Source organism: Camelus dromedarius, chromosome 34, assembly GCF_036321535.1.
Source record: "Camelus dromedarius isolate mCamDro1 chromosome 34, mCamDro1.pat, whole genome shotgun sequence".
Lineage (NCBI taxonomy): Eukaryota > Metazoa > Chordata > Mammalia > Artiodactyla > Camelidae > Camelus > Camelus dromedarius.
This window is the reverse complement of record NC_087469.1, coordinates 14,222,148-14,240,939: the sequence shown is the minus strand read 5'-3', so window position 1 is coordinate 14,240,939 and position 18,792 is coordinate 14,222,148. Positions and strand designations below refer to the sequence as shown.

The 18,792-nt window shown below is 53.4% G+C and overlaps 1 protein-coding gene across 6 annotated transcripts in view; it reads right to left on the bottom strand.

Moving 5' to 3' along the window:
- Positions 1–18,792, bottom strand: part of PKNOX2 (PBX/knotted 1 homeobox 2) — a 233,673-nt gene that overhangs the window by 52,156 nt on the left and 162,725 nt on the right. For all 6 annotated transcript variants that reach the window (XM_064482193.1, XM_010986489.3, XM_064482195.1 and 3 more), the window contains one exon: positions 7,096–7,235. In XM_064482193.1, the coding sequence (XP_064338263.1) occupies positions 7,096–7,235 (140 nt within the window). The remainder of the gene's footprint in view (positions 1–7,095; positions 7,236–18,792) is intronic.

The window sequence follows — 18,792 nt, the reverse complement described above, 5'->3', positions numbered from 1 at the left end:
AGACCGGCTTAGGCCAGGCCTAAGGAGAAGCCATGGGCCATCTGAACCCTCAATGCTCCAGTGTGCCGGCTCCCCTCTCTTTCCATCCCACCCCTTCACACCAGTGGGAGGCCCAATGGCTAGTTGTCTTCCGTCTAGTAAGGGGGACAGATCTGGCCTAGTGCTGATCACAGTAACTATTCACCAATGTGGCCCCATTCACTGGGAGCCTCATATGTGCCAAGCATTGTCAGCTGTTAGCATCGGTTATCTCCTTCAATCCTAACGTAAACTTGTGAGGATAAAAGTCATTGGGATTCCAGATTCCTGGATCTCTTATCAGTGTGTCTTGTCCTGGTGGGGTACCTGGACTTCTCAGCTCTGCCTGGGCCAGGCGGTGAGCTGTGGGAGCAGAGGACACACCTGCTCCCCGGGCCAGGCAGCTGTGGCCTCTGTGCCTGCCAGCAGCACGTGTGGAGGCGGGGCTGGGGGCGGGGGGCCTTCTAGGTGCCGGCAGGAAGGGCAGGGAACAGGCTTTGCCCGGTGCCCGGCAGGGGGAACTGAGCACGATTTTACTTTCACATCATGGTTCCAGCAGGACCACTCCCCTGACTATGGTCAACAGCTGAGATATTTTCTCTGATGACAGTGAATCCAAATGCTTCCAAAAGCAAGAATTGTCTGCTAGAGCCCTCAGCCCATAAAGCGGAGCTGGGGCGCAGCCTGGGACATCTGCTCCCAGCACCCAGTCCAGAAGCATCCGGTCTTGACTCTTCCGCTTGGAATGGCTGAACTTCTCCCGCACCACCCTCAGGCCACCTCACCCAGCACGTTCCAGGAACGACCAAGCACTGTGCCAGGGAAGGCACAGGGTTAAGCCCCAGGGTCAACTCCCTGAAGACAGAACACCCTTTGGTCAGAAGGGGGAAGAGTTTCCTCAAAGACGCTTCACTGGGAAGTGCCAGTTCCCAGGGTCCTGGCCAGGCAGAGGCTAAAGAGGACAGACACACAGCGTCAGCCCCCCTGCCCAGCCCCCCAGCCCCAACCCCGACACAGGGGCTCCTCCGGCCCCACGCACCAGCCCAGCCCAGGAAAGGCCGCTTAGCTATCATTTCCCTCAGACATCCCCTCCCTTGGGAAGCGCAGTGCAACTCTCCCACACTGCGCCGGGGGCCAGAAGCCCTGCAGTCAATTCCACAAATACTTTTTGGAGGCCATACTATGTGCCAAGTTTATATTATAGCTCCTTTCTATGGCTATCTTTCTCCCACTCCCTGGACCGACTGTTCTTAATTCAGAACCCCTCTCGGAAATTGATGCAATGCTTACACATAGCAGAGCTCAAGAAATGTTGAATTGAACTGCAGGGTGAAGACCATTCAGCTGGGAGCCCTTTCCTGGCTGGCCTCTGGCTGCGTCACCGCTCAGCATTCATCTTCTAGCCCGAACTACCCTCGCTTCCATTTCCCCAAACATCTAATGGCAGTTGGAGCCGGCAGGGCACTCTGGGAATGCCGGATTCTTTATCAAGTGCTTTATCAAGCACTTTAGGCATGATCTCATTTAATCCTCACAACAAAGAAGTGATAGTGAAGAGATAGCACTATTTTCAGTCCTATTTTATAGATGAGGAAACTGAGGCCCAGAAAGGTTTAGTGCCCAGGGGTGGAGCCAGAATGTAAACCCCAGCCATTGAGGTCCGCAGGCTGTGTTCCTGAGCCTGATCTCACCTCCCTGAAAGCACTAGATGCCTCCCATTCTGAACAGGCCAAGAAGACACAGTTGGCCCCTCTGTTTAAAACCCCCACACCCCACCCCACCCCATGCAGCAAACACTGGTCTGCGTGGTAGATATTATCCTCTGTTGTATCATGTTAGTTTATCTATGCCAATTTCCCTTTTTACAGTTGGGAAAACAGGCTTGGAGAGATTAACTTGAAGGTGACCAAGCTAGTTATCACCACGTCTATTTCTGGAGCTCAACACGCTGCCCAGTACGGCCAGTCTACTGCCTTTGCCCCTCTGGCTGTATAACCATCAGGACCAAACCTGACCATCAGGACCAAGCCTGAACTTCAGTGACCTTTCAAGGGATGGTCTCAAGGGAGTGATCTGAACACTGCTCACCTCCCTGTTCTGATCTTTCCCTAAATGAATGTGGATTCTAGAGGGGTCCAGTCTGGATGTGACAGGGACAAATGTATTACAAGTAGGGCTTTAGAAACATGCATTGCTTTCATTGAACTAGAACTGGCCTCCAGCCTGAGCTGTCTAGGGCGAGGTCCCACGTGGGTGGAAGCCCTGAGTGTGTTTCACAGAGCGATGAGACTGATGGGAAGAAGCACAGATGCTACATGGAGAGGCCAAGATGCCGACCGCTGAGAAACTGAAGAGGAGGCGGGAGGCTGGTTTGGTGTGGAGTTTCTGGAGCTGCCGGGAAGGAGCTCGTTAACAGATAAACCAGGAAAGCCTTGGAATCTACTTGGAGAAGGTGGAGAAGTTGGGGCTTTGCTCAAGCAGACATTAAGAGTCGGACAGAGCTGGGCAGAATCTAGGAAGGAGAAAATCCACTGCCTTGGGGTTCAGGTGAAAAGTCACAATTGCAAACACTTATAAAGCACTTATTCTGTGCCAGGCACTGTTCGGAGTATTAATCCATTAAGAGAGAACATTCCAAATTTAGAACCCAGGACTGGGCACCAGACAGGCCAGTGAGGACCAAGGAGTGTGGGATTCTAATGCCGTGAGTAAAATCTTTCCATAGAACTGGTTATAAAGGTGCTGTTACAACTGTGCCCCTGCAGCTTGGCTTCCCGAGTGGGGTTTGTACTTGAGGCTGGAGAGAGCCGACTGTATGCATCCCCTCCTGACTCTGTTCAGCAGTATTGATAGTTTGCAAGGGGCCATGGTGGCTGCAGTTACACTACAGAAATCGGCAGATGCTACATGAGGGCTCCCCGACCCTCTCCCCTGAGAGCCAGTGTGCCAGCACACACCAGCCTAGAGCCGTGGTATACCCACGGGTACTACCTCGCCTATTTAAGGAGTCCGTTCGACACGCCCTGATTTAGCATGTGCTAGTCCAAGCCACTGGCTCTAAGGTATCGTGTCAAGCTCTGGGGATAAATCAGTGGAAACACGTAGACCCTGCCCTCATGGAGGTAACGATCTAGCGGGGTGGGGAACAGAACTGATACTAACACAGGCCATTCAGTCATGAGAAACGCCAGCTTGTGTTACCGGAGAAGCAAAGCACCGCTGCCCCCACCCCCCTCTCACTGCCCCTCCCTCCAGCCTGGAACTTGCTGTCACTAACAGGTAACTTCTGCAGCGCCAGGCGGGCCATTTCCCAGGTTCTCAGAAGGGTTTTCAAGCCTCAGGGGTGGGAAGCAACGCCTTAGCAGAGCAGTCTCTGCAAAGCCCACCTCCTCCCCCACCGCACCTGGCCAGGCCTAGCTCCTGCCACTCTTCTGCTCCCCAGGACATCATGGTTTCCATGGGAACCCACTCACTTCAGAGGGGAACGAAGGAGACTGGAGGGGAGGAGGGAGAGTGGAGGCTGGATTAACCTCACCCTCTTGGCCCCTGTCTCAGCGCTGCTGGCCACCTAACCCCCAAGTTCCAGGCAGCACCTCACACCATCCAGCCCACAGCCAACTGGCACAGAAGGGTGGGGAGGTGTGGTCCAAGCTAAATTTTAACTTCTTGGGGGAAAAACCCCAGGGGTGAGGTGGGCCTGGGAATGGAGAGATCTGAGCTGGGTCCAAACCTGTGGTCCCCACTCCATGGGTCCTCCCCTCCGCAGGCCCCACCTCAGCCTTGCTCCTGGGCCACAAACACAATTACCCGCGATGTGCATCCAATCACGGGATCCGAGCGGATTAGGCTGCAATCATTAATCTGCGCGGGAGCTCCTGGTTGCCTTGCTGATTAGCCCAGATGATGCTCTGGTGTGATCCAATTAAAGCAGTCTCTGCCTCCCCTCTCCCCCAACACACACACACACACACACACACAAACACACACACACGCACGCATGCGCGCGCGCACACACACACACACACACACACACACACACACACACTTTCCACATCAGAAGGAACCAATACATTTCATTAACACATATTCATATACAAATAAAACCTCAGGGGCACTGGCAGGCTCCCTCCCTGTCACACTGCCCCCTACTGCCCTGTGGGCCTGGCCAGGGAGGGGCCTCCCCCACCTTCCTTCCTCTGTAGTTCTGGGAGGGGGCCTTGGTGGGGGCTCCCAAAAGTCATCGCCAGGCACTAATCTCCGCTGAAAGGGTCTGGTTACATTTATTGACCTGAAATGCCGACTCCCTGATGTGCTTTGGAGCAGCCAGGCTGCCCCAGGCAGGCAAATCTAATTAGAATTATCCGACCCTACAGGAGGCAGAGCCCCCTCCCCCTCCCTGAAAGGGCTGTGGAGAGGGCGGCTGGCACTAATGGGAGAGATGTGGTGGTGAGGGACACCCTGGGGCCCCCTGAGGCAGAAAGAGCTGCAGAGGAAAGAACTGGGCAAGGATGCTAATGTCCGTCTGTCGGTTGTCCTGAGATGCCGGGCAGCCACGTTTGGGTGGGCCGTTGGTGGCATCCAGTCTGGGATTTCCTTTTCGAGGTCAGCCGGCTGAGGAGATAATTTGTGCAAATGCCACGGGCTGTAAGGTGACCAGCCCAGTGGGAGAGGGTGAGAAGGTGAGTCGTGTTGGCTGAAGGAAGATCTGGGCCTCCATACGTGACACCATGATGGACAGCTCCCCTGGGGAGGAGGCCCACCTCCTGGCTGGGCGTGGCTGGGGTAGGGGCCTGGGGTCTTGGGAAAGGCTATGGGATCTTGGGAAGTTCCACTGGCTGGAACAAGGGACCCATCTGCTCTGTGCCAGACACAGCGCCAGGTGCTCACAGGGGCTGTCTCACAATTCTTACCAAACCACTAATTAGCTTCCATCATGAAACCAGTGTTCAGAGAGCTAGTACAAGCAGGAGGTAGGACTCAAGCCGAGGGTTCCAAAAACTTTTTGTTGCACCACTAATTAGGGGGTCTTTCTAGACTAAGATCTGTGTTCACTATAGGTCCCTGCCCCTTGGGGTCTCAGAAGGTGTCAGGAGTCCATCTCCAGCGTGCACATGAATCACCTGGGATCTTGTCAAAGTGCAGATCCGGGATTCACAGGTCTGAGTGGGGCCTGAGATTCTGCATCTCCAACCCGCTCACAGGTGATGCGATCCTGCTAGTCCGCAGACTGGACTTTGAGCAGCAATGATCTAATGGAGTACGATGAATGTACCCCAAAGTCATCAGACCACTGGGCAGTTTTCAGAGGCCATGTCACTCTCCTCTTCCTTCTTATGTTCCCCACAGAAGCAAGAGCCCCCACACAGGGGAGGCCACAGGTGCATTGCAGCCTCATCTCCCCACATGCAGCTGCTCTGGCCGCCAGCCATTCTGGGGACACACCAGGCTCTACTCTGCCTGGAAGCTGCCCCCCACCACAATTCTCCTCCTGCTGAACTCTATTACTCAGCCTTAAGATCAAACTGGAATATTGCCTCCCCCATGAAGTCTTCTCTGTCAAAGCTCTGACCACTCTATGTTGGTTTCTTGTGTGTGTATCTCTCTGCTCCTGGAGAGGTGGGGAGGAGCCCACACGTTACCTTTATAATTCACCCTCCTTCCCTCGAAGCCCAGCACAGCGCATCCACATGTTAATAGCAGGGTCTCAATGACAGTGTGAAGGAAGGAGGGAGAGAGGACAGGGTGCCCAGTCCGGGCTGGTAGGGGGGAGCTGGCATTCCTCCTGAGGGTCTCTCCCTCAGGGCCTGTGTGCAGATCCTGGCAGCCTGTGGGGCCCAAGGCAGAGCTCTCTACCCGCAGGCAGCTGGGCCTGGCCCGTGCACTGGGCAGCGTGGGGCCCGGGGCCTAGGAAGGACCCCATGTCAGGATCTGTGGATGGGGCCCAGCACTCTGCGCTCCCACCTGCTGGCATTAGAGAAATTCAGACCACCTGAGTAACTAAAAATAACGCCAGTGACAAGAATAATAACAGCAATAATTACCGTCATTACCATAAAGCCACTGTCACCGGGGAGGAGGCAGGAAGGAGTCAGCCCTCCTGTCCACCTTGTCCACCTGAGACGTGGCGGCGGCGGCTGCAGGGCACGTGCGTGCGAGCTCTCACGCGTGAAAGGGAGCCTGGGTTCGACCTCAATGCCCAGTGTTGACTCAGGCATCGCTCCTTAGTGGTGTGGGCTCCCCAGGGGTAACTGATGACCCAAGCCCCTGCTGGGGCCTCCTCACTCTGGTGTGCCCTCTGAGGACGCATCCTCTCCCCAACCAGACAGACCAGAATTTCCCTGAGCACCTCCTGCCCTCTGCAACGTTCAGGGCCCAGCCCTGGCTGCCTGGGGCTGATGCAGAGCTAGAGGAGAAAGCCTCTTGTTCTCGGCAAACCCCCAGTCAGGGAGCCGGGACTACACGGCGGCGTGCAACCCCTACTGCTGAAGAAACAAAGACGGCTGTGAAGCCAAGTGTGGACCAGGCGCCAGCTGCACTGGATTCACCTGGAACGCTTTTTAAAAAGTCTAATTCCTCGTCCTATGGCTTGACCTCCTGAGTCAGCGTTTCTGAGCATGGAGTCCGCATATACGCGTTCTAATGAGCTCTCCCAGCGGCTTTCGGGCGCACTGAAGTTCGCTCACCACCGAGCCCTGCATGGCGCGCTCAGAGGTTCAGTGCTCTGGTGGGCATGCTGGGGGGATGCCAGCGAGGGGGCAGGGCAAGGACAGTCCTGAGGGGGCTGCCCGACTGCTGGGTGGAGGGTTGGGGCGCTCATCTCCCCTCCTGGGATGAGGGGGGCCCCCCGGGAAGCCACAGCCCAGGCCTTGCGTCCCTCACCAGACAACTCCAGGAAGCTGGAGCCAACCCACCGCGGCCAGCTGAGGGCTCTCTGGGGTGATTTCAGGGAGCAAGTGGGGAGAGCAGCTGTTGGCTGTCATCTTCCTGGGCCCACCCTCTGGCCTGCATTCTGTCTCACTGCTGAGGGGGCCCCGAGGCTGGGTGGGGGCTTCTGAACATGGCTGAAGTGTCTCCTACCTGTACACAGCTCGCTTGTCAGCCTCCAGCTGGGCCTGGGGGTCAACGGGGGCGCTGGGCACGGGCGTGCTGGCAGCAGCCGAGGGTGCAGAGATGTGGACAGCCTGGGCCTTAGAGGGTGCCTGAGCGGTCGCCGTCATCTGCAGAGAGAGGAGGCGGTGCGTTAGTTGGGCCGGGGCCGCCGGTTCCCCAGCTGGAATTGTGAGGTCGGCCTTGTCCCGCGGTGTGAGTGCGGATGAGAGAACACATACGAGACAACTGTGAGTGTAGAATGAGTGTCCATTTGTATCTGTGCTACTGTGGGAAGAAAGCAGGTGTTTCTTCAAGTGAGAAAGTTCTGGAGAAAAATTAAGGACCATCCCAAACCAGGTGGTGCATTAGCTCACTTTAGAAGAGACGGCTCTTAATGCAGATGAAGGTGGTGACCTCTGCCCAGAAGCAGAAAAAACCAGAATGATGAACGCTTTAAATTGTGCTTATGAGTTACTTGGGCTGCAGTAGGTAGTGTTAAGTTTGATTTGGTGACTTTGGAGAGCAGGAAAAAAAATTGCTAAATCAGTTCTCCGTTGGGTGGAGGTTTATTCCGCTTAATGCAAGCCAGAAGTAACTGTTTTAATGGTTTTGATTGATAACTGAATGTTCTGCAAATTTGGTTTACCTGGGCACTTGAAGATAAGCAGGTTTTAGTGGACAGTGAACAGCTTTCTGTTCTTAACCACAACAAATATTTAGGGTAGTAGCTTTCCTCCCATGTTATGTGGTTTTGATGGTGCCCCTAGGGCCTCAAGTTTGTGCCAATCAGAGCACCGTTTTTTAAAAAATATTGTATTTTGGACTTTCTGTATAAGATTTTATTTAAAGAAATGGTAACATGGCTTTAAAATTTTTGGTAACCCTCATTACAGAATTTAATGCTTTTACATTTTATTTTCTTTAGTTAAATGGACCACTGACATGTCATGCATGGTGACATGTCTCAGCTGTTCCCTTCCTCCAGCCGGTGCAAGCACCCGAGAGCTCTTCCCTGTTGCGTTGCTGGACTTCATACCCCTGTCTGCCTCCCGAGCGGATGCCTTACTCACACCTTCCTCCCCAGCCCCACAGCTGACACAGAGTGGATGCTTAGTATTTGCAGAGAAAATGAATGAGTGAACAAATGAATGAGCACACCTTGAAAGAATCAGATATTTTACAGCTGGAAGTTCATCGTATAATCAAGGTCCCTGCTTTCTGGAAGAAAGAGTATTGCATTTCCATAAATACACGCACCTTATTGGTGCTGTCAATGGCCCCAAGACACTTGCTGTCTCATTTTCTTCATTGGATCTCTGTTCAGATGTCACATATTCAGAGTACAATAGAGTCCCTCTGCCCCTTGCTGTCCCCTTGCTGTCCCCTTACTCTGCCTCATTTCACAGCCCTTATTAGGACCATACATTTCATAGACCTCATCGTGACCGTGTACTGTATAACTACTTGCTAGGTTATTTTCCCTCCCACCTCTCATATTTAAGCTAAGAGGGCTGGTTCATGGTTGTGTTCCTGGGGCCTGGAATAGCCTGACACTGGTATATACTTAACAAATATTTGTTGAATCAATGAATGAATGAGTGATGGATGGTGAATGAGACTGAGACTATAAAAGAATGTATCTACTTTGCTGCAACGTATCCCCATCATTTTTGGTTAGGAAGAAATACCCTTGTCACTGTTGGCTGAGCTGGGGGAACTTTACAAACTCAGTGACTAAGAGGCTGGACAGAGAATCGTGGGACCTTGAAGCCAACAAGTTACCATGCTTGACTCCTACTGTCTCCTGTTAATAGCTTTTGGACTTTGGGCAAATCCCTCGACTTCCCTAAGCTCCCACTTTCTCATCAGTAAGCAAACGGGTGTCCTTTTAGGATGCATGCGTATTAAAGAGGAGCTGTAAGGCAGAAAAGAGAAACAAATGCTGTTCTCATTTTCAAAATACAGAAAGAAGGTGGGATCAGGAAAACCAGACCCTTCTGACCTTCACACTGATCTGGGCCAGTTTCTTTCATTCACTAATGCAACTGAGTATTTTTCCACATACTTCTCGAGTCACTGCCACACACTAGGCACTGGGGTGACAATGACCGATGCCTGCTATAATGGCGCTCCCTTTTTGGGTTTAGCATAATTATTCAGCTGGCAGATCAGGAAAATGTGGGGGGATGTGACAGGGATGATGTAAACGACCTCAGCAAGGTACCACCCGTGATATCCTCGTGGAAAACATGGAGGGATGTGGCCCAGGGGACAACTGTGTGGATTAGGAAGCTACACCCAAAGGGTGACGAGTCAAGGATAGATGTCAGCTGGAGTGAGGCTTTTAGGAGCTGCCACGTGCTTTCCTCTCAGCCCTCTTCTTCCGTATTTTTATCAACGATTTAGAGGAGATCTGAAGAAACGCTTAACAAATTTATGAGTGACTGGAAACTGGGATCCAAGAGATCTTTACAGATTTTGGCAACATATTAAGTCTAATAAGATTAATTTTCACCTGATAGGTTGGAATTTAACACTTCTAACACTTGGGCAAAAAAAAAAAAATCGATAATATTAGTGCAGAACAGGAGAGACGTGGTTTAGCAGCAGTGTTTTAGTTGGCGGCAAGCTCAGTGTGTCCAAAGTGCAGTGTGTCAATCAAACAAACAAAAAGCCTAAACTAATGCTATGTGAGCACACATCGCCAGAGGCACAGATCACACAAAGCTTCCAGTCCCACCTGCTCTGCTGAAACGGGTGCAGGAAAGCACACTCAAGGGAGAGCTGACCAGCCTGGTGAAGGGATTCTGTACTTTGTTGTATGAGGAATATTTGCAAGAATCTGGAATGCTAAGAAAGATTTGGGGGATGGAGGGGGAGTGGAGAGACATGAGAGCCCCCTTTGACTACCTGAACAAGGGATTAGATTGTATCAGCTCTGTTCTGTGTGCGCCAAAGGGTCAACCTACATCTGACGCATTAAATCTGTGGAACGCAGAGACAGATTTGGACCCAACCCAGGAGGGTGATTTCATGATCACCACCCATGGCCCAGGGTTGGCGGGGGGCTCAGATTAGATGACGTGTAGTGTGTAAAAGTGCTTTGGAAACTCAGAAGTTCTCAGATGGAGGGGCGGTGGTTGTTACTAAACACGAGATTTCTAGAAGGTGCATCGTTCATAAAGTACAGCTACCTGCACAGCTCGTTTAAGGGTAAAATACAGGGTGGGCCGGTGTGCTCCGCTCTGCCTACTAAGGGCGTATTTCCTCGTGTCCTTGAAGGAATGCACTAGGGGCTTCTATGAGGGTAAGCGTCTAGGAGAGAGAGGGCTGAGGGGAGGGGCTCCTTTTCCTCTCACCACCACCCCCCTTTCTAGGCAGGACTTTGGGGAAAGGTGGGGTGGAGAGCCCCTCTGGGTTCCAGAGGAAGGTGTAAATCAAAAGTGGTCACTTGCTGGCATCCCACGAGGCCCCAGCTGAGAGGCTGTTACTGAGGCTCAGGGAGCAGGGGAGTGGAGAGGAGAGCAGAGCTGGCCTGGGGAGGACGATGATTCAAATTTATTTAGCTCCTGGGGGCCAATTCAGCAAACTCTGCATTTCTTCCAGGTTTGGAGAAGGAGCGTTTATCTCCAAATAGATTTCTTTTTCTAGCCAGAGACACCCATTTCCCAAGAACTGGAGCTGGAAGGGAGAGGCAGCTGTCCTAAGGGCCTGGGAGGCAGGGGGATGAGGGTGACAGGTGGGGAGGTCTGGGGGGAGGTTCTGAGCAGCACAGCTGAAGGGTAGAAGCTGGGGGAGAGGATGGATGGATGGAGGGCAGAGACCCCTTGTTCTGACCTATGAAAGCACCTGGTCCATTTTCAGGAAATTTGCAAGCTGGGTGATATCATATTGGTAGCTTGAAACTGGTCACGGTGGGAGCAATTACACCACGGAAATTGGTAAATGCTGCAAGTCAAGCCCTGTCCCCAAACTCCATCCAGAGAGCTGGCTGGTCAATGTCCACCAGCACACCACTAATGTCAGGGTTTCTCTCAGAGTAACTTTCTCCTTTTCTTCTCCATCTGGTGTGTGAAGAAACCACACTCTATGAGGCTACTTGGTGTGTCCACAGCTGGTCCCGGGACCGGCCACTCCAGACTCTGAGCCCTCCTCCCGGGAAAGCGCCAGACTCCCTGCCGGGGCAGCAGATGGGAGAACAGGGTGAGGGCGTGGCATTGCACAGACACGAGCACTGTCCCTTGTCACAAGGGGAACTGAGGAATGAGGAGGAGGGGCAGAGTTGGACAACATCTCGAGGGCTTTCTGGGCAATGAGAAGAGCCCCAGATCGTGGACGGAGCAGGGGTTTGAGATCCGGGGCTCCTCTGTCGATTATTAGCTACGTGTTTTGGGGCAAGTTTTCTGAATTTTTGATCTTTGGTTTCCTTATCTGTCAAATGCAGGGGATAATAATACCTTCTGCCCAGGTTGGGAGGATTCATCAGGAGAACAGGGCAAGGACGAATGGATGGGGAAGGGTGGCAGGGTTCTCTGGGAGGCCTGCCTGCTGGGAGCCTCGGTGCTGTGTCCAGAACACACGGGCTTCTACAGTCCTCTCTCCTCTCTCAGCTCAGGTCCTTCTGGCCTCCGGCCTCCCACAGAAGCCCTAACCACTGGGCCTTTCTCTCTCACCCAGGAGAGCCAGTCCTGCATGAAGCTCGGAGCTAGCAGCCTTCCCAGATTCTCGGTCTGTGACACCTGCCCCCCCCCCGATCCTAACATGAAATGGGAGGAGTTGGGGGTTGCCAGCTGCGTGTGGAGGAAGGCAATCTGGAGGGGCTGTGAGAGCCGGCCACTCCCACAGTCCGGTCTGACTACGAAAATGAGCAGGAGATGCTGGATGGTGTGACTTACGAGGTGCTGGGAGGCATGTGTTACCTGCCCACCTCAGGCGCCCTCACTGACACTGGATGCCCCACGATGCCGTCCTTTGTGCTGAGTGGCACCCTGTCCCAGTCGTAGGGGAGAGGGGCCCGACATGTTCCAGCGAGCTAAGGAAGTCACTCTCCAGGTTTTCTTGTTCAGCAATGACCGCGAGCCACGGGTTAGTGTCACCCCCACTTTACACACGGGAAAACGGAAGCCACGGCGGTGAAGAAACTGCTGGCGAACACAGTTTCTGCAAAGGTTGGGACAGGAACCAAGGGCTTTCTGACTAAATCACACTGTGGGAATGCCTGCATTTAATTACTCTTGTCTGAGGAGGAGAACGGGAAGGTTTCTTTCCCCTGCTGAGCAGAGAGGGGCCGAAGAGGAGGGGCTGCAGGATCAGGTGAGGTATCACTTCCCAGCGCAGGCTCAGGTCTCCTCACTGCCAGCCCGGTCCCCCAGCTCCCTGCAGACCTCTCAGGTCAGCTCCCCAGACACTGGTTGTGCCAGAAGCAGCCCTTCTGGTGGAGCCCAAGTAGGAAGGCGGGGATGGTTTATTAAGGAACGGAGGCTCCGGGCTACGGCCAGGGCCACGTCTTTTCCGTGTACTGTTGTAGCCCCAGGGCCTGGCACACTATTCTGGCTCGACCGAACACAGACCGAACGCAGGGCTGGCTGGTGTGGGGTGCTCACATTCGGAGATGCTCAGCGTATGGCGGTTATCACTAACATAACCCACATGCCCTGCAGCCCACACTGTGCTTCTGTTACGCGCGCTGCCCTGGGGGACATGACACCGCTGAAGGAACCCTCTCTCCCATAAGCACCAGGGAAGTGGGGAGGCGTGGGCTCAGGCACAGGAGGAGGGGCCATGGTGTCACTGAAGGAGGTGCCAGTTACATCACTTTGGGTAAATGGCTCAGTTCCTCTGAGCCTCAGTTTCCCTATCAGGTGAAAATGGAGCCAAGAACTCCTCTTCCTGCGCCTACCATGAGACCACATATGAGAGTATGTTATTGTACACAGTGGAGGTTCAGTAAATCTTGGTTTCTAAGCATTTTTAATGCTTCTTTTTGCCCGCTTTCTCCTCTGAATCCAAACCCCACTACCTGTCCACACTCTGCCCCAGACACCCCAGTACCTACCCCTGCCAGGGCCCCCTCCACCCTTCCCCCCACAGACAGCGTCAATCTCTGTGACACTTTGCCGTGTACCTCCCACAGGGTCCTTTCTGCAAACCCTGGGCAACCTAGGTCCACACTTCCCCAGCATGACTCAGCACAGACACTGCTCCTAAGGGCACACCCCCTTTTCTGACCCAGCAGGGTAGGGGCTGCCCATCCCCAGTGCCTGCCCACCAGGCCACCGGAGCCTGGGGTCCTGAGAACAGGGGGCCTGTGCAGGCGCGGCCCACTAGGGGCTGCTGAGGCTCCAGCCGGGGAACCGGCCCTCCCTGCAGCACCAGGCCCAGCCGGTGGGGCCAGATCTGGTTTCGTTGCATTCAGGAGAGAGTCCAAGGACGTGGGAGGAAGTCAGGACCTGAGGCCATTTAGTAAATATCAGATTTGGCCTGAACAGATGGGAGGCGGGGAGTGGGGGGCATCAGCGACAGTTTTAGGGGGACAGCACAGCCACAGGGCACCCCAGGCCTGGACCAGCTCACTGACCTGGCCTTGTCCCTGGTGCAGCGCTCCTCCCCTTCCCCTGCACCCCAGCAGACCCTCCTGGGTTGCCTGAACACACCCAATGATTTACATCTTTCTGTCTTTGCTCCCACAGCTGCCTCAGCAGGAAATGTCCACGCTTCCTGCCCTGCCTCCCTCCTGACCACAGTAAACCCACCCCTCTTTCAAGACTCGGCGGAGGGAGAATCAACTCTCCCAAGAAACCTTCCCCAATTCTCCGCAGCGCCCCTGGCCCAGGGAGCCTGACCCCTGCTTCATCTGTGGGTGTGTCCAACGTAACGCCTGCGATACCTCTGGCCCCTCACTGGTCTGTCTCCCTGAGTGAACTGGCTTCCCAGCTCCCATCGCCACGCCTGGCCCACGTGGGCTTCCAGTGTGTTTGTTCAATAACTGAATGATTGACTGAATGAAGAAATGGGTAAGTGATGTGCTGAAAGGCTCAGGGATCCAAAATGGGGAGGGGTCAACATGGCGCCTCCAAATAGCCCCCAACCCAACTGGCCCAGGGAGAGGAAGGGCTGGCGGCGGGGCCAGGGCGGCCCAGGTCAGCTCAGAGAGGCTCCTGGAACAGCAGGCCTGGGTCCCCTACATCCTGATCCCAGGACCCAAGAGAGAACAAACCACCAGACAGTTACTTAGTGGTGTAAAATGGGGGTCTTGATCAACTGATTAATCTAAAAGGGTTTGTAGGCATTGGTTTCCCAAATGAGGCTTGAAAATGTCCCCTGGCCCTGCCCGCACTGCTGGGGGGTTACTGACCTGTGGCTAAAGGGAGGAAGGCTGTGGCTTGGGGCCCGAATCTTCCCCAGTTTGGGGTACTTTCCTGGGCACCGTCTGCTCCACATCCTTCCCGTCCATCTCTGGAGGACCCCTTGCTTATATAACAGTCCCACACCAGTGATTTCCAGTAGGCCCTTTGGGGTGTGTGTAAGGGAGTGTGTTTACAGCTGGAAACACATACTTGATATGCCTATTGTGTTCCAATAAAAAGGAGAGTAATTAAGGTTCAGTCCAATCTTGGCTACTGGAGACACACAGAAGACAGAGTGGAAAATCAATGTCAGGGTCATGGGGGAGAAAAAGCTGCAAAACACCACCGTACTTTTCACACCCACTCCCAGCAACCCCGTGAGGCCGGCAGGGCAGAAGGTATTCCCACCTGACCGCTGCAGAAAGGCCCAAAGTGGACCACAGCTCCATCAGGGCGGGAACTATTTAATTCTGCACCCCTGGCACACACCACAGGGTCTGCAAGACCCCCAGAAAGCACTTGGTATTTGTTAAGTGGTTGAGTGAATGAAAGAAATAGTTCTGAAATGACCTGCCCAAAATGTTATAATTCAGCAGCAGTGGAGTGGGACAGGCCTCGGGTTCCTGAATTTCCTCCATGTTGAGCTGAGTCGTCCCGCTGTTCCTCCTCCAGACCACAAACTCCAAAGACAACACGCACCGTGGCCGGCCCCACCCATCCCCTTCCCGCCAGGCCACGCAGACACCGGAGCTCCTAGAAGAGCAACCGGAAACGGGGCAAAGAGGGTTCCAGCTCCTCAGGCCCGCTGCTGCCCGGTCACCGATTCCCTGACTTATTTTAAGCTTTTTATACTGTGGCTGTTGAGAGCACTCATCCTGCTGGGAGGCAAGAGCACAGACAATAAAATGTCTGTGTTTTTGGTAAATACAAGAATTCAGGGAGGAAGTTCATCAAATAAACACTTTAGACAAGACCACAAGAGTGAGCATTTCTTCACAAGCTTAAAAGTTCTGTTGCTAGTCCACCGTCTCCTGAGTGAGGCAGAGAGGCCCCATGCTCAGACGTGAAGGCTGTTTTTACCTTTGCCACAATGAAGATTCCAGGTCTGGACTGAGATGGAGTTCAGGGATATGTCCAGTTTAAAGACCTGGGTGGCCCAAGCAGGCCAAGGAGACAGGTCACTGTGCACAAAGAGAAGAAAGGCCCAGCAGAAAATAAAAAAGAGAGAGAAGAATCTGTTTTGATGAGTCAAAGCAAGGGAAGGCAGGTCGCCCCTCTGGCCCCTGGGGTGTTGGCCCCAGGGGCAGAGGAAGCTGTCAATCACGGCCACAGAAAAGGCTTAGGGGCACTTTCAAAGTCGTGGAATTAACTCTACTGCTGCAGAGCGAACGTGTCTCATCCGCAGCTGAGCAGAAGGCCCTGCGAGGCAGGGGGCTCCAGCCATTAAAGGGATGAGAGGAATGTAAAGTGCAAAAACATCTGAACCGACCTCTCCCTGTCCCAGCTGCTTGGCCTGGACGGGAGCGCTATTCACAGCCAGGGGGCCCCGGCCACTCCCCTTGCTCCGGTTAATGAAACCAGCATGGGGATCCTAATGACTGATCAAAGCCCATCCCGCTTCCCCAGATGTCGGCTCCCCAGCTCAGCCCAGAGGGTGAATGATGCTGGGACAGGGAGGGAAGGAAGGTACTCAGAGGGCAAGAGAGACGGATCTGGCCTTCCTTGTGCAGGATGGGTAGGACAGTATCATCTTGATCCCACATCTCCAAGCACAGCATCCTGTGGTCCTGAGCACCACTCTCCTGGCTTGGAGGGTTGTGGGAGGAGGGAGGGGTTGGAGGGTCCCAAGCAAATGCTTGACTTCCTTCTGAAGTGAGCCTCCCCATTGGTCCCTGAACTGAGAATTCTGACTTCACCTGTCTTGCCTCCCTCTGGTAAGTAAGGAGGCTGCATCCTTGGTGAATTGCCAAAACCCTTTTAATATCACCCATCATGAAGTCATGCTATGTAACCACCTACCTACCTGCATCTCAATTTGTTCCTGGTCCAAACTAATAACTGACTGCCCACATGCACTCAGGGCTGTGCCTGGTGGGTCAGACTAGAACCCACTAGGATTTCTGCTTTCTAGTCAAATGCTTATGCAGCCGGCATGCTGGGGACACAAAGACAGAGGAATACTAAACACTGAATACATACACAAATAGACCAGATACAATATTTATCTTGCCTATAAGCCAAGGGCAAAGATATTTGTGGAACGGTAGGTATGTGTGGATGTTTGAGGAAGAGTGGGGGAGGTTACTAATAGCAGGACTCGGGCGGGTGTAAGGTGAGGCAGAAGCCGCTGCTGCCTTCTCCAGTAAATCCGATGGTTTCTTGAAATTGCTGGTGGAGCTGCAGAGGGAGAACTCTGCTTGGGGGCTGATGCTGCTTATGGTGTGTTACAGGAGACAGGAGCACCGGAATGACGTCTCAGCGTGGATGAAAGGCGTGTGCCCGGAAGGGAAGAAAGGGAGGCTGTGTCACCACGACAATTCTTGGGGAGAGACTGGAGTGGCACTCGCTGGGACACGAGAGCAACAGCAAACAGAGAATATGACTTCGAGGATCCCATTAGGATCCGTGGGGGTGCTGGGGCAGTGGGAGGGGGGTTTGTGAAAGTCCAGGTGATAGATGGCCAGGCTGAGGCAAAGATGCAAAAGAATGGAAGGAGAGTAATGGAGGAACTGAATGGAGGGACCACACACCTCATTCACATCCTGACCTCCCAGAGACAATGTTTGCATTAAATAACCACTCTGGAATTCCGCGGTCCCCATGACTTGTCCTGCCTCTCAGGGCATGAAGTAAGGGACTCAGGTACATCAGGACTCAGGTACGTCAGGGTGGAGCTGAGGTACTGGAGGTAGACAGCAGAGGGCGCTGCGACTCTGATAGCATTTAACAGTGAGCCACTGGAAGGAGGAAGCAGGCCACGGGAAAGGTTCCAGTGGGTTGTTGCTTTTGTACTTTCTAAACTTACGCTCTGTCTTTAGTGCACAGTAAATGCAGAGTGACATCCTTACAAGTAATCACGGCGTTTCCCCAGGATGGACTGGAACAGAAACGAGGGGCCAGGAGCTGCTTGGCCATCATGCCACTTGGCTTGTGTGCAAATAGCACACGGCTATAACTGTTAATGCTTCTCCACTGAAATGGGAAGAGGAAAAAGCCTCCCTCATTTTTAATAACTTTATTCCCCAAACTTCAAAAATGAAATTGCCAAGTTAAGAACCTGCCTCGAAAAAAATTTCTAATTTATTATAAAGAAGGTCCGGGGCTTGGGAATTTTTTAATGCAGAGTCCTAATTTTCCAAAGTGAGATTCTCCTGTGCATTTGAATAGATTATGCTCAGAATCGCTAGCCCTTAGCACAACGGGAACATTATTAAAACGATTTCCTGGGTCTCAGAGGAAGGGCCCTGCTTCTTGCTTCCTTTTTCATTTTGGGGACTTCATGGCAGACACTGTCCGTTTCTGCCCATGGAAGAAACTGGACTTCTAAGGGGGTGATAAAAAGATGTACTCAGTGGTCCAGGCCTTGAGGAAACCAGTCATGCCTGGTCCAAAAGTAATGAGATTGGACCCGAAGAAATGAAGAGGAAGTTGGGGTCCCTCCCAGAGAGCCCTATTTAGGGAGGGATTCCCCTGCGTGCCCGGCCCATGTTCCTATCAGGCTCGGCTTTCCTGAGGACACTGAATGTCAAAGAGCAGCCAGTTCCTCAGGGTAAGGAGCACGATGCAGGCAATGGAGCAGGGCTTCCTCTGAGATGTGGGGCTCAGCTCTGAATGCACACAGGGAAGAGGGTAGGAGCACCAGAGCAATCTCCCCAGCAGAAAACTCACATGGAAGGCATTCCCACATGGGATCCCCTCCTAGAAGCCCCAAAGGGTGGGGAGAAGGCCCCCCGAAAGCCAACTGGCCTCAAAGTCTAGCACTCTCTGGAGACAACAGCCCTTCCCTCACCCACCTCCTCCCTCCCACCCATTCCATCCACGGCCTACGTTCTCCTCGTGACCCCACCTACTGATTGGTTTCCTTGGGAACCAGCTTGGTTCAGGGAAGGCCCAGGGCAATGCGGCCACAGCCTAGAGGACTGGCTGAGGCCATGACGACCCCAGACCTTGGCCTTGTCACTTTACCGTGGACACCGAGACTTCATTCCTGAACCTCTGGGGAAGATGTGTGGCTTCCCCAGGGCAAATTACTCCTTTGCTGTATGTAAATGTGGGTATTTTTGATGGTGAAGTTCCAACGACTCCTCAGAGAGGAGAGCCTTGGTACAGTCCCTGTGTT